Consider the following 11,634-nt stretch of genomic DNA (forward strand, 5'->3'; position numbering starts at 1 on the left):
CCCACCTCTCCAACCACATCTACCCCAACACCTCTCTTTCCTAGCTAAATCTCAACCACACACTGCCCTTCTCTTAGTTTTTATAACAGACCAAACTTTTCTATCTCAGGACCTTTACCTAGAACATTCCCCACTCTACCTCTTCTCTGGCTGACTTCTTATTGTTCATCGGTTATCACCTTATGTGTTCTTGATAAGCCTTAACTGTCTGCTTGCTTAATGTCTGTTTCTCTCACTGCATGTAAACTCCATGAAGACAGGAGACATGGTCCCTTTCATTCTGCACTTTATGTCCAGAACTTAGCACTATGCTTAGTAAATTTTGATTATTTGAATAGATGCTAGCAGTTGGCTGTTTGAGTCTAGACACCTTGGGATGTAGGTCCATGAGCCCTAGTTCTTATTTGTCACCAGTTTTCTAATATTATTTAATCTCTTTATTTCCTAGTTATAACCTGCATCAAGATGCATTATAAAAATCAACAGGGCTAATAAGTGAAGCATACTAAAAGTTATCTTGTTGTTTGGTGATGATAATGAGCATCTGAGTAGTTCTCTTAAAATCTAAAATATTTTGATAAAAGTCTATGTAGAGTGAGACTTCCATATATAGTGTCTAAGTCTAAAATACTTTTATACATATGATTTTTATCTCTAGTAACTTGGAGGTAAGTGAGATAATCAGCACTCTCTTCATTATGCAGATGAAAAAAGCAAAAATTAGTTACAGAAAATTTAAATAAGTTGCCTAGGGACGGGCATAGGGTATGAAACTCAATAAAAATGGAAATTTTGGTACCTGTCCTTTTTTTCTAAAACTAATAATTTCTCAGTAAGTTCTCCATTCAGTTTGTGATATGCTTGCTTGTTTTGTTTATAGCTTACGGTGATAAACAAGATAAAGTCAAACAGAAAGCCTTTGTGGAGCCATATTTTAAAAATGATGAAAGGTAAGTTGCTCTTGATTAATACCAGCAATGTATGTGATTGGCAGTAAAACAGCTATCTTTGTCAGAGTGTCTCTGAACAGTTAAAATTGGTACTTTGGTTAAAATAGAATGCATATTGTTTACTCTAGGACCATAACAGAAATGGAACTCAAAGTTCATAAAAACAAATTTTACAAATACAGATATTTTCACCACCATGACCCCCCTTTTTTTTTTTTTTTGACAATGGTGATAGCTGTTTTCTCTGCTTTATAACAAATATTTTATTGTGAACTTTGGAAATTTTTTTTTAATTGTATACTGTAACTTTTATATAGTATAAGACTTTAAGTAGCAAGCCTTGGGTTGTGCTTCAGAATTATTTTATGAGGATTTTTTTTTTTTTAAGATTTTATTGGGGAAGGGGAACAGGACTTTATTGGGGAACAGTGTGTACTTCCAGGACTTCTTTTCCAAGTCAAGTTGTTGTCCTTTCAGTCTTAGTTGTGGAGGGCTCAGCTCAGCTCCAGGTCCAGTTGCCATTGTTAGTTGCAGGGGGCACAGCCCACTATCCCTTGCGGGAGTCGAACCAGCAACCTTGTGGTTGAGAGGACGCGCTCCAACCAACGGAGCCATCCGGGAGCTCAGCGGCAGCTCAGCTCAAGGTGCTGTGTTCAATCTTAGTTGCAGGGGCAGAACCCACCATCCCTTGCAGGACTCGAGGAGTTGAACCGGCAGCCTTGTGGTTGAGAGCCCACTGGCCCATGTGGGAATCGAACCGGCAGCCTTCGGAGTTAGGAGCTTGGAGCTCTAACCGCCTGAGCCACCGGGCCAGCCCTTTATGAGGATTTTTAAACCTTTAAAAAAAGCTTTAAGCATCTTGATTTGAACCATAATGTCATATTCTGCCTTTTATCAAAAGTTTGTAAATTCTGTAACTTTCAGTCATGTACTAGTCATTCTAGAAGTGAATTAAGGCATAGTAATTCATTCCAAAAATTTATTATGCTTTTTTCTTTCCTTTAAGTTAACAATGTTGGCAAATTGAGTCACTCAGTAAGCAAAATTATACCTTATACTTCTGTTTCCATTGATAGTTACAGTAATCCGGCAGGCCGAGATAAATTTTTTTGATGCTTGTACGACTCTAGTAGATAAGAGCTGTCATTTTGTTGCTAAATGATTCTTTATTTACCAGTGTTCAAAGAAATAGTACTCTAGCATCTCAAATGTGACTAGGGAGTTTTTTGTTTAAGTATCATTATGAACTCATGGATTTAAATATGTTAGTTGTGTTTCAGTCCTTTTCAGTTATTACCCTTATTGATACTCAAATTGTCCCATCTTTGCCCAGTGGAAGCCTCTTTGAATGGATACTACACTAGTCTTTCATAGCTTTTTTGCTTCTGGTATATAAGACGTTCTAGGCTCTCTTGTACACTTCCTGCCATAGGCCTGGAATCCCCCATTTCTCCAGCGGCCTTAATTTCTTTTAGTGAGAAATGGTATTTAGACCATAGTCTGACTGCTAGAGTTGCTCATTGCAGCTGTTAGTCATTGTTTCAAGACCTTTTAGGTAGACAGAGTTAAAAATAAAGTTTGTGTTTCATTTTGTTTTTTCAGATAAGCTACACTCGTTTATACTGATAGCTCCAGTTCAAGTTTAGGACTATTTTTTATGTATCTCCTTTGTCACAGCTACTGAAAATTCCACTTCTCAGTGCCACCAACATCATTCCTCATTTAATTTATTCTACAATACACATGTAAAACAATCTCAGAATGCAGACTATTACCAATAATATGATTTATGAAAATGGTATAAGACATTTTCATGTGTGTTTTTGTCCTTAAGATACATCCTATCAGAAATATGCAATCAGATCACTGTGTTTTAAGGTCACTTAGGATCATTATTTTCGGTATAGTTATGCCACCAATTCAGTACCCAGGTTTGTTTTATTTTGGTTTTGATTTTTCGGGAATATATTTTTCTTTTTATCTTTAATTCCTGTTTAAAATTAGGTAAATTATGTACATGGGCTACAAAACAAGGTATATTCAGATACGTCTAACTTCTTATCTGTTAACTTCCTATCCCCAAAAGTATCCATTTGTTAAAATTTCATGGTTTTCCATCCATTTAAAAAAGTTAAAACCAAAATTTTATCTACATATATCTACATAGATGTAGATAGTCACACTTTCTTCCCTTGGACAAATGGTAGAATGTTTTATATCTACTTTGCTTTTTTCATTTAACCACATGTCCTGGAAATCACTCATAGATAGTATATAGTGCTTTCCTCATTTCTTTTCTTAGTTTCATACATTGTTTGTACCATAGTTTATTCCCAGCAGTGGACATTTATTTGGGTTGGTTACAGTTTGCTGTCATGCATAATGCTGCATTGAATAGCCTTGTGCATTCTCTTTTCAAATTTTTGCCTGTGCATTTTTGAGATAGTTTCTAGTCTGCTGCTAGAAACTGTCATTTCAAATGTTTTATATTAGAGGTTCACTAACTTTTTTAAAAAATATGAGTAATTTTATTTATTTGGATAAATAAAACTGAAACCATTTGAGATAGGTGGAGATGCAGGAGGTGGATAAAGGTGTAGGAGTTAGTGGATCCTTTCCACACTGAGAATAGTAGCAAACCCTGGAAGATGAGTTGTGTTATGTCAGGGACAGGAAGCTTAGTAACCTTTGGGGAGATGCTTTGAGGTCCCTACAGATGCCAGTCTGCTCGTTCTTTCCCTGCTGTGGTATAGTACACGTTATAGTACACACACAAACTGCATTCTACATAAGCTTAAGATTCCGTAACTGTGAAAGAAAATATAGTTATGGCAATAGCTTTTCCCTGTCCTTTCTTGGTCTCCCTTTTTTAATTCACAGATTACTCCTGAGTTAAGAGTTTTTGACTTGATGCACAAAAGAGGCCTATAACCTCATAGATTTTGAAATAGAGCAATTAAGGCTTTCTTTTGAAGGAAAGTGCATGACATCTAGAGGGTAATATGATCAAAATACCTTAAAGCAATATATAGGTCACCAGCAAGTCATTTTAAAAATCACTTTTTGTGAGTCGGATTGTTTAAACTTCCTGGGGGATATTTCTGGTATTAAAAATATGTATGTGCCATCACATAATTATTTACCTATCTTATAAGTTTGGATTTTTTTCTATATTCGGTTTTTTTTAAAAGGATACAAGTATATTAATTTTAAAAAATGGTCCGTGCTTCCTGATGGCTTTTTCTTCTCAAAGTACTCTATCCCTCTTTAATCCATACCTCAGTGGTTTTGACCCTTCCGAGGTTTCCAGTGGTTCACATAGGATCTGATCCAGTCAGGGACAAGTGTAAATGACAATTTTCCCTAACATTTTGAAGAATTCAGGGTGGATGGAAGCAGCATAACGAATTTTTAGAGGAAATAGCATATGGCATAGGAAACAGATGAATCTGTTCTTTGGCAGGAGTAGCTTAGCCCTGAAATATGGGTTCTTAGTTCTAGAAAAATGAGTTAACAGGGGCAGTATTCTCTTTCCTGGTTATGTTATATAATACTAATCCCTGAGTTTAATAATACAGTATTCCTTTTTAATTAGACTATTTTATATTTTACTTCCTAGCCTAATTATTTTCAGCTAATCAGAGGTGAAAATAGATAGTAGTTATTTTTTCAGAGAAAAAATATCCATAAAAATACCTCACATATAGTAGGCTTAATAAATATTGACTGAAAGATGAAAGGAGAAATATTATTTTTCTAACATACTGAATAAGCATTTAAAATAAAGTGAATGAATGTTTTGGTATTATATCTCTCCTGAACTCTCACTTATGTTAATTTAAAACCCAAACCAAAGATCTTTGTAGTAACAAATAGATTAATTTTAAATTTAATTTATTTCCCCCCACCCAGAGAGACTGGCTTACAAAACTTTCCTCATATTGAGGTGGTTCGGAAAAAAGAAGAGAGGAGAAAATTGCTCGGACACACATGTAAGGAATGTGAAATTGTAAGTACTACTATAAATACTGTTCAATTGGGTTTTTTTAAAGTATGGTTTCATAGGTCATAAATTTATGATTTAAAAAATCATAGATACAAACCTTATTTGTATCTGGGAACCTAGTTTGAGCCAGGAATAACAGAATGAATAAAGTATATACTGGCTAGAACCTGAGAGATATAAATAGATACAAAGGAAAGCCCTCAATTTCTCTTAGATTTTTATTAAGGAAATCTGGAGCCTAACCTCAAGTTCTTATTAGAGCCTTAAGACGTTTGTGCCATTTTTCTATATTTATTTGTATTTCTTTTAATTTTTTCCCCTGAGTTATGTTACAGCAAGGCTCTTATATATATACTATTTGGGGGGAATTTTAATATTTCAGTAGGAAACTCTACTATAACATTTATTACTCATACTAGCACTCTTGGGAAATGAGATATACTCTTAATACTCTAAGTAATAGGTATAGCCATAGGCTCTTTTTTCCCCCAAACATTTTCCTTTCTAAAAAAAAATGTATAGACTCTATTTCATCCTTAGAACACAATTATATTTTCCTTTTATACATTGGCTGTCTTGGATAATACAATTATAATATATAGATAGCATTATGTTGTCCTCTTACTAAATAGTTTCAGGCAAGTTCTGTGTTCTTAAAACATACTGTTTTTATTTCTTCCCTATTATTCATTAGCTATCAGATGCCTGCTTCCAGCAATTTACTTCTCTTTTCAAATTTTCTTTTTAACAACCATAAGCTAGAAAATTTGGTAACCAAGCACATTAAAGTTGTATGTGAATAGATTACCATACAGGTAAGCATCTGAGGAGAAATGTGCTCTCATGCACCAACAGTGGGAGTGTAAATTGGCATCACTATTTTGGAAAGCAGTTTGGCAATACAAACAAAACATCCTATATCAGGAGTTTTCATAACACAAATTGAATGTATCATGTTTTCTTAACTAAGGAACACGGTCTGTACTAAATAAACCTCCAGTTTTTAGTTACAACCATAACTCTTTAAAATCTGGAACTACTATGACCAGTTAGAAAAAAGCTCTTTTGCTAGAAGCACTGTTAATTTGCTTTCCTTCTCTTAGGAATCATTTCCTATGCTATTATCTAATCTCTGAAAAACGTTTTAGACATTTTATTCCGTTTTTCAGTTGTTTTAAGGTAGGACGGTAAATCTGTTCCCTGTTACTCCCTCATGAGCAGGAGTGAAAGTGCCAGTCCCATGTATTTAAATATTATCTATGTGCTTATGGTTCCCATTAATTTATCCTATTGCCTATTCCAAATGTGGAATGTGTAATACACATGTGGATGTGTAGCAGTCATCGCAAATTTCACATGTCCAAAAGTAAACATATTTCTAACTTAGATTCCCAGGCCTCTGAGTCTCCCACATGTCCATTCTTCTAGTTGTTTAAAACAAAAATCTTGTAGTTATCCTCTACGCTTTTCTTTCGTATCTCAATAACTGATCTATCAGCAAATCCTATTGCTTGTGCCTTCAAAAGATATCCCATTTCTAGCCACTCCCACCATTAAACCCCTGGAGCAAGGCACCATTTCATCTCGTCTGGGCTATTGAAATAGCTTCTAAGTGCCATCCTTGTGTTTGTTTGTTTATTAATAAACAATTTTTTTTTTTTTTTTTTTTTTTTTTTTTAAAGATTTTATTGGGGAAGGGGAACAGGACTTTATTGGGGAACAATGGTCAAATTGTTGTCCTTTCAATCTTAGTTGTGGAGGGTTCTGTTCAGCTTCAAGTTGTTGTTCTTTCAGTCTTAGTTGTGGAGGGCGCAGCTCAGCTCCAGGTCCAGTTGCCGTTGCTAGTTGCAGGGGGCGCTGCCCACCATCCCTTGCGGGACTCAAGGAATTGAACTGGCAACCTTGTGGTTGAGAGCCCGCGCTCCAACCAACAACTGAGCCATCCGGGAGGCAGCTCAGCTCAAGGTGCCGTGTTCAATCTTAGTTGCAGGGGGCAGAGCCCACCATCCCTTGCGGGACTCGAGGAATTGAACTGGCAACCTTGTGGTTGAGAGCCCACTGGCCCATGTGGGAATCGAACCGGCAGCCTTCGGAGTTAGGAGCATGGAGCTCTAACCGCCTGAGCCACCGGGCCGGCCCCAATAAACAATTTTTTAGAGCAGTTGTTCACAGCAAAATTGAGCAGAAGGTACAAAGAGTTCCTGTATACCCCTATCCCCATTCTTCTTTTCCTTTCATTCTTGTCTCTTCACAAGTAATTGCAACACAGGAATGAATGGATGTTTTTTTCCTAGTGATCTTTTTAGAATGAAAACTAAATCATGTCACACCTCTACTCCAAACTTAAATGTCTTTGCATCTCACTAAGAAATAGAATCTAAAGTCCTTATCAAGGACAGCAGACTCTGACACCCCACTTTTTCTCTGACTTCATCTTCAGCTACTCTCCCACTTGCTCACTGTTACAGCCATACACCTACATTGTTTTTGAATGTGTTGTCATTTGGTGGCAGTGTTTCCCTAATATTAGTTGATAACCATAATTCTCTAAGGGCACCCCATCTTATTTCCAGGCTAAAGTAATGAAGGCTTCTTATACTCATGGCAATGAGAATGATGAAAAAGACACCCTCCAAAAAAAGTTATTTCAGAGATACTCTAGTATGAAAATCCTTTACTTCAAACTTAAATTCAAGTCCTAAGTCTGCCACTTTCAATGATAGCTTTGGTAAATTACCACTTCAATTTTCAGTTTCTCAACTGTAAAATGGAATTAACTAGATTGCGTGGTCCTGTATCTGTGTTCTGTTAAACTTTACATTACTGCTTTTTTTTTTTTCAAGGTCTGGAGCTTGAAGACCTGTACAATGTTTACATAGAAGTTTTTTCCTTGTTTGTATTACGTTTAGGTTCTTTATGATTGCAGTTGCAAGAAATAATATGCTTTTGATAATGATTGATAAGTACAGATTAAGGGGGAAGTAATTAAGCCTGTGACATTCAAAGCTAAAGTTCTATTTTGAAAAACTAGAGATAGGAAAATTACTTCAAAACACACATTATATCCAAATAATTGAGAAAAGTGCTATTCAAAGTGCATTTTTTGTTACTGGTCTGACAAAGATGAAGAGTTTGCACTGGTATATAAATCATCTACATCATTAAGCACACTGTAAAGAACAACTGGCATTTTTATTTCATTGTAAGACTTTATTGACTAAGGAAGCAGTATGTTGATTTACATTGTAATACAAGCTCCTTTTCTCATTTTGTGAAGCAGACATTTCACAGACCAGCACTAATTACTACTAGTAAGTAATTAATAATATTATCATCAGGAAGTATTAAGTTTTCTGAGACGGCCTAATACTTTAATCAATAGCTTTCTTAGCTTCAAGTTTTAATCAGTAATCAAGTTTATAATCATTAATCATAACATTCCATTTTTACTCCTAAATGAAAAACTTACCTGTTTTTATTATTAGTATTATGCAGATATTCCAGCAGAAGAAAGAGAAAAGAAGTTGGCTTCCTGTTCAAGACACCGATTCCGCTATATTCCACCCAACACACCAGAGAATTTCTGGGAAGTTGGCTTTCCTTCTACTCAGACTTGTGAGGAAAGAGGTGAGAGTATAGATTATAACATTTTGGAATTAATTTTTTTTAATACTGTATGTACCCAATTCTAACTTTCTCTCATGGCTCTTTACCTTCTGCTGCAAGTTGGGTACTAGTTTTGTGTCATAAAAACAAATTCATAAAGATAAAGGGCTTACCTTCAGCTCTTCAGGTAATTTTATTGTAATCAGAGGAATTTTATTGTAACCTAAGGTTGTTTATAATCACTTTAGCATGATTGTGTGTGCATTATCTTGGTTTTTATTCAAATTTCAGAAAGTTATTTCTCTTTCATGGTATAATCAAATGACTTTTAATAAAATAAATAACCTTACAAAAGTTGCCAGTAAAATTATATTGTTAAAAAAAAAAAGAGCACCTTTTTTTAAAGCTGTCCCAGGTTTTTTTTCTTTTTCTTTTTTTAATTTTTATTGGGGAATATTGGGGAACAGTGCATTTCTCAAGGGCCCATCAGCTCCAAGTCGTTGTCCTTCAATCGAGTTGTGGAGAGCGCAGCTCTGCTCCAAGTCCAGTTGCCGTTTTCAATCTTTAGTTGTAGGGGGCACACATTCTATGTGGGAATTAAACTGGCAACCTTGTTGTTGAGAGCTCGTGCTCTAACCTTAAACTGAGCCATCCGGCCGCCCCCCAAAAAAGCATCTTTTTAGAGTGACTACTCTGAATTTTAGGTTTTAAAACCTCACTTACCCAGAATGCTGGGTATTTTTAAACAATACATGAGTAAAAAGGACTTTCGTTTGTTTGTTTGGAAGATTGTTGACATGCGTCTCGCTCCTTCAAATATGGCACTTATATTTAATATAATTTGAGAATATATGCAACTTGAGAACTCCATGTATTTAGTTGTAAGATAGTTTTCCCAAAAGATGCAGTTCTTTGACAGACATTACTGTATTTCCACTTTTGCCATTAACAAGCTAGGTTAAGTCCTCTTTGACATGATATCTCAGCCTGGTCATCAAACAGAACTAGGACAATCTGGATACAGCCTGTGTTTGCACCACTAATATGGCCCAGGGGTGTGGCAGGGCACCGTCCTCCCCGCAAACTACATGATTGGACACACCTTCAGAGAATTGAATAGTCCGAAGAATATAGGGGCGTGTCATATCATGAAATTACCACTACAAAAAGTCTTTTCTTTCTGTTAATTTTTGTGCAACTTTTCTGTAACCTAAACTTACTTCAAAATAAAATTCTTTTAAAAATGTCTTTCTGATAAGCACCTGGAATTTATCATAATGGTAAAGAGTTTGTGTTTAGCCATTGACCCTATTGCAACCCATGGGAGGGCAGAGGAGGAAAGTGCTTAAGAGCTCTGGTTTGGGAGTTAGACAGATGTTGGGCAAGGTCGCAGCTCTTCCTCTTCCTAGCTTTGATGACTTGAGTGATTTAACTTCCCTGGGTCTTCATTACCTCATCTGTGAAATAGGTATAGTGGAAGCTACTTTAAAGGAATGTATTATCTGAGATAATGTATACAATACGTCTGATAAATATTTGCTGCTATTGTTAGTATATATCAGGCAACTGACGCTAAATAGTAAAATCATTCATTAGCATCACTCAGCTGATAATCGGAAGAATCATGTAAACTTAGAAGGCATGAAATAAGACACATGTGTACTGGATGTATGCTGAAGGAAATGTATGCTGCAAATATAATCTTTTAAATTTGTCTTTTGTTTTTAAGGTTACATTAAGGAAGATCTTCATCCTTGTCCTCGCCCAAAAAGACGGCAGCCTTACAATGCGATTTTTTCGCCGAAAGGCAAGGAACAGAAGACATAGATGTTAGAGCAAAACAGGCTAGAGAACAATATTGTTTCTTTTTAGTTATTTATAGCTAAAGTTGGTATTAAAAACACTGATTTTTTTTTTTAATCTTCTGTAAACTGATTTATAAATGATTTTTCTATGGAAAATATTTTTAAATGGCATTTACTCACCACACAAACGACTATTTAAAATGTGGATAAGTGAATGTTGTATTTTCTTGCTTTTGCACCAATAAAACAATAAGGTGCTCTCATTTTGCACTCTAACTTAAGAGTTGTTTATCTGCTTTATTTGGTATAACCTAATTACAATTTTGAAAATAATGATAGTTATAGTCTGTGATTTATTGCCCTTCAGATCTTTACTTTTTACTCCACCTGCCTTTGGTATTAGGTTGGTGCAAAAGTAATTGCAGTTTTTGCAATTGTTTTTAACCTTTTAAACTTTTTTTTGGTGCAATTACTTCTGCACCAACCTAATATTTACATTCAGCCTGACTGATTTCATGTTAATCATTACAAATTTTCATTTTTTTCATCAGTTGCTCTTCTGTAGGTCATTCCAATGACTGACATTTAAGTCTTTTTTTTAAAGACCTAGTTTTAATAGTCCTTTTTAACTTTCCAGCTTTTTTCTTTTACTGACTTGAAATGAGGTACTACTCTAGTATATTCCTTTCAAGGTGACCGCAAATACCAACTTTTTATCCTTTCACCTATAATACAAATTAATATCATCCTCTGATTTAATCCTAATATTCCAGCTTTCACATGTTTTCTTTTCATTATACTTTTTTTTTTTTTCTGGTGCAGCTTTCAAGCTGAATTGGTTGAGTTCTCTGCCCATGTGTGCAACTTTAATTGTATTGTTTTTCTGGATTGACTAACATTATGAACTTCCAATTTGGCAACAAAATAGATTTCTCTACTTAGCAAACTTTCTGTTCCTTTAGGATTTGGTGTCTGAGTCATTAAGGTGACTGACCACATCTGTGTCACCTTTTTTAAGTGGTCTTTTTTGTGTATTCCTGTAATCCATATGTTGATAGTATTATATAAGCAGGAGTCCATGAGACACTGAGTGGAATGCCTCACTAAAATCTAAATAATCATATAGATAAAACCTGTACTTCTCAGAGTTCCTAAAATTCTCTTTGCTTAGTCTTGTTTTTCTCATTGATCAAGGTTCTTATGTGAATAAACTACAGCAGTTTGTGGTCTCACAGAGAGGATCGGAAAAGAAATCACCTGTGTTGAG

General features: G+C 35.3%; 1 protein-coding gene across 7 annotated transcripts in view; it reads left to right on the forward strand.

Annotated features, from left to right (window-relative positions):
• Positions 1-10,648, forward strand: part of RBBP8 (RB binding protein 8, endonuclease) — a 95,156-nt gene extending 84,508 nt beyond the window's left edge. For all 7 annotated transcript variants that reach the window (XM_074340242.2, XM_019741272.3, XM_074340239.2 and 4 more), the window contains 4 exons: positions 881-950; positions 4,863-4,959; positions 8,442-8,583; positions 10,292-10,648. In XM_074340242.2, the coding sequence (XP_074196343.1) occupies positions 881-950; positions 4,863-4,959; positions 8,442-8,583; positions 10,292-10,389 (407 nt within the window). In that variant the 3' untranslated portion in view covers positions 10,390-10,648. The remainder of the gene's footprint in view (positions 1-880; positions 951-4,862; positions 4,960-8,441; positions 8,584-10,291) is intronic.
• Positions 10,649-11,634: the final 986 nt, after the last annotated feature.

The sequence above is a fragment of the Rhinolophus sinicus genome, chromosome 4 (assembly GCF_057876585.1).
Source record: "Rhinolophus sinicus isolate RSI-liver-muscle chromosome 4, RSI-T2T, whole genome shotgun sequence".
Classification (NCBI taxonomy): Eukaryota; Metazoa; Chordata; class Mammalia; order Chiroptera; family Rhinolophidae; genus Rhinolophus; species Rhinolophus sinicus.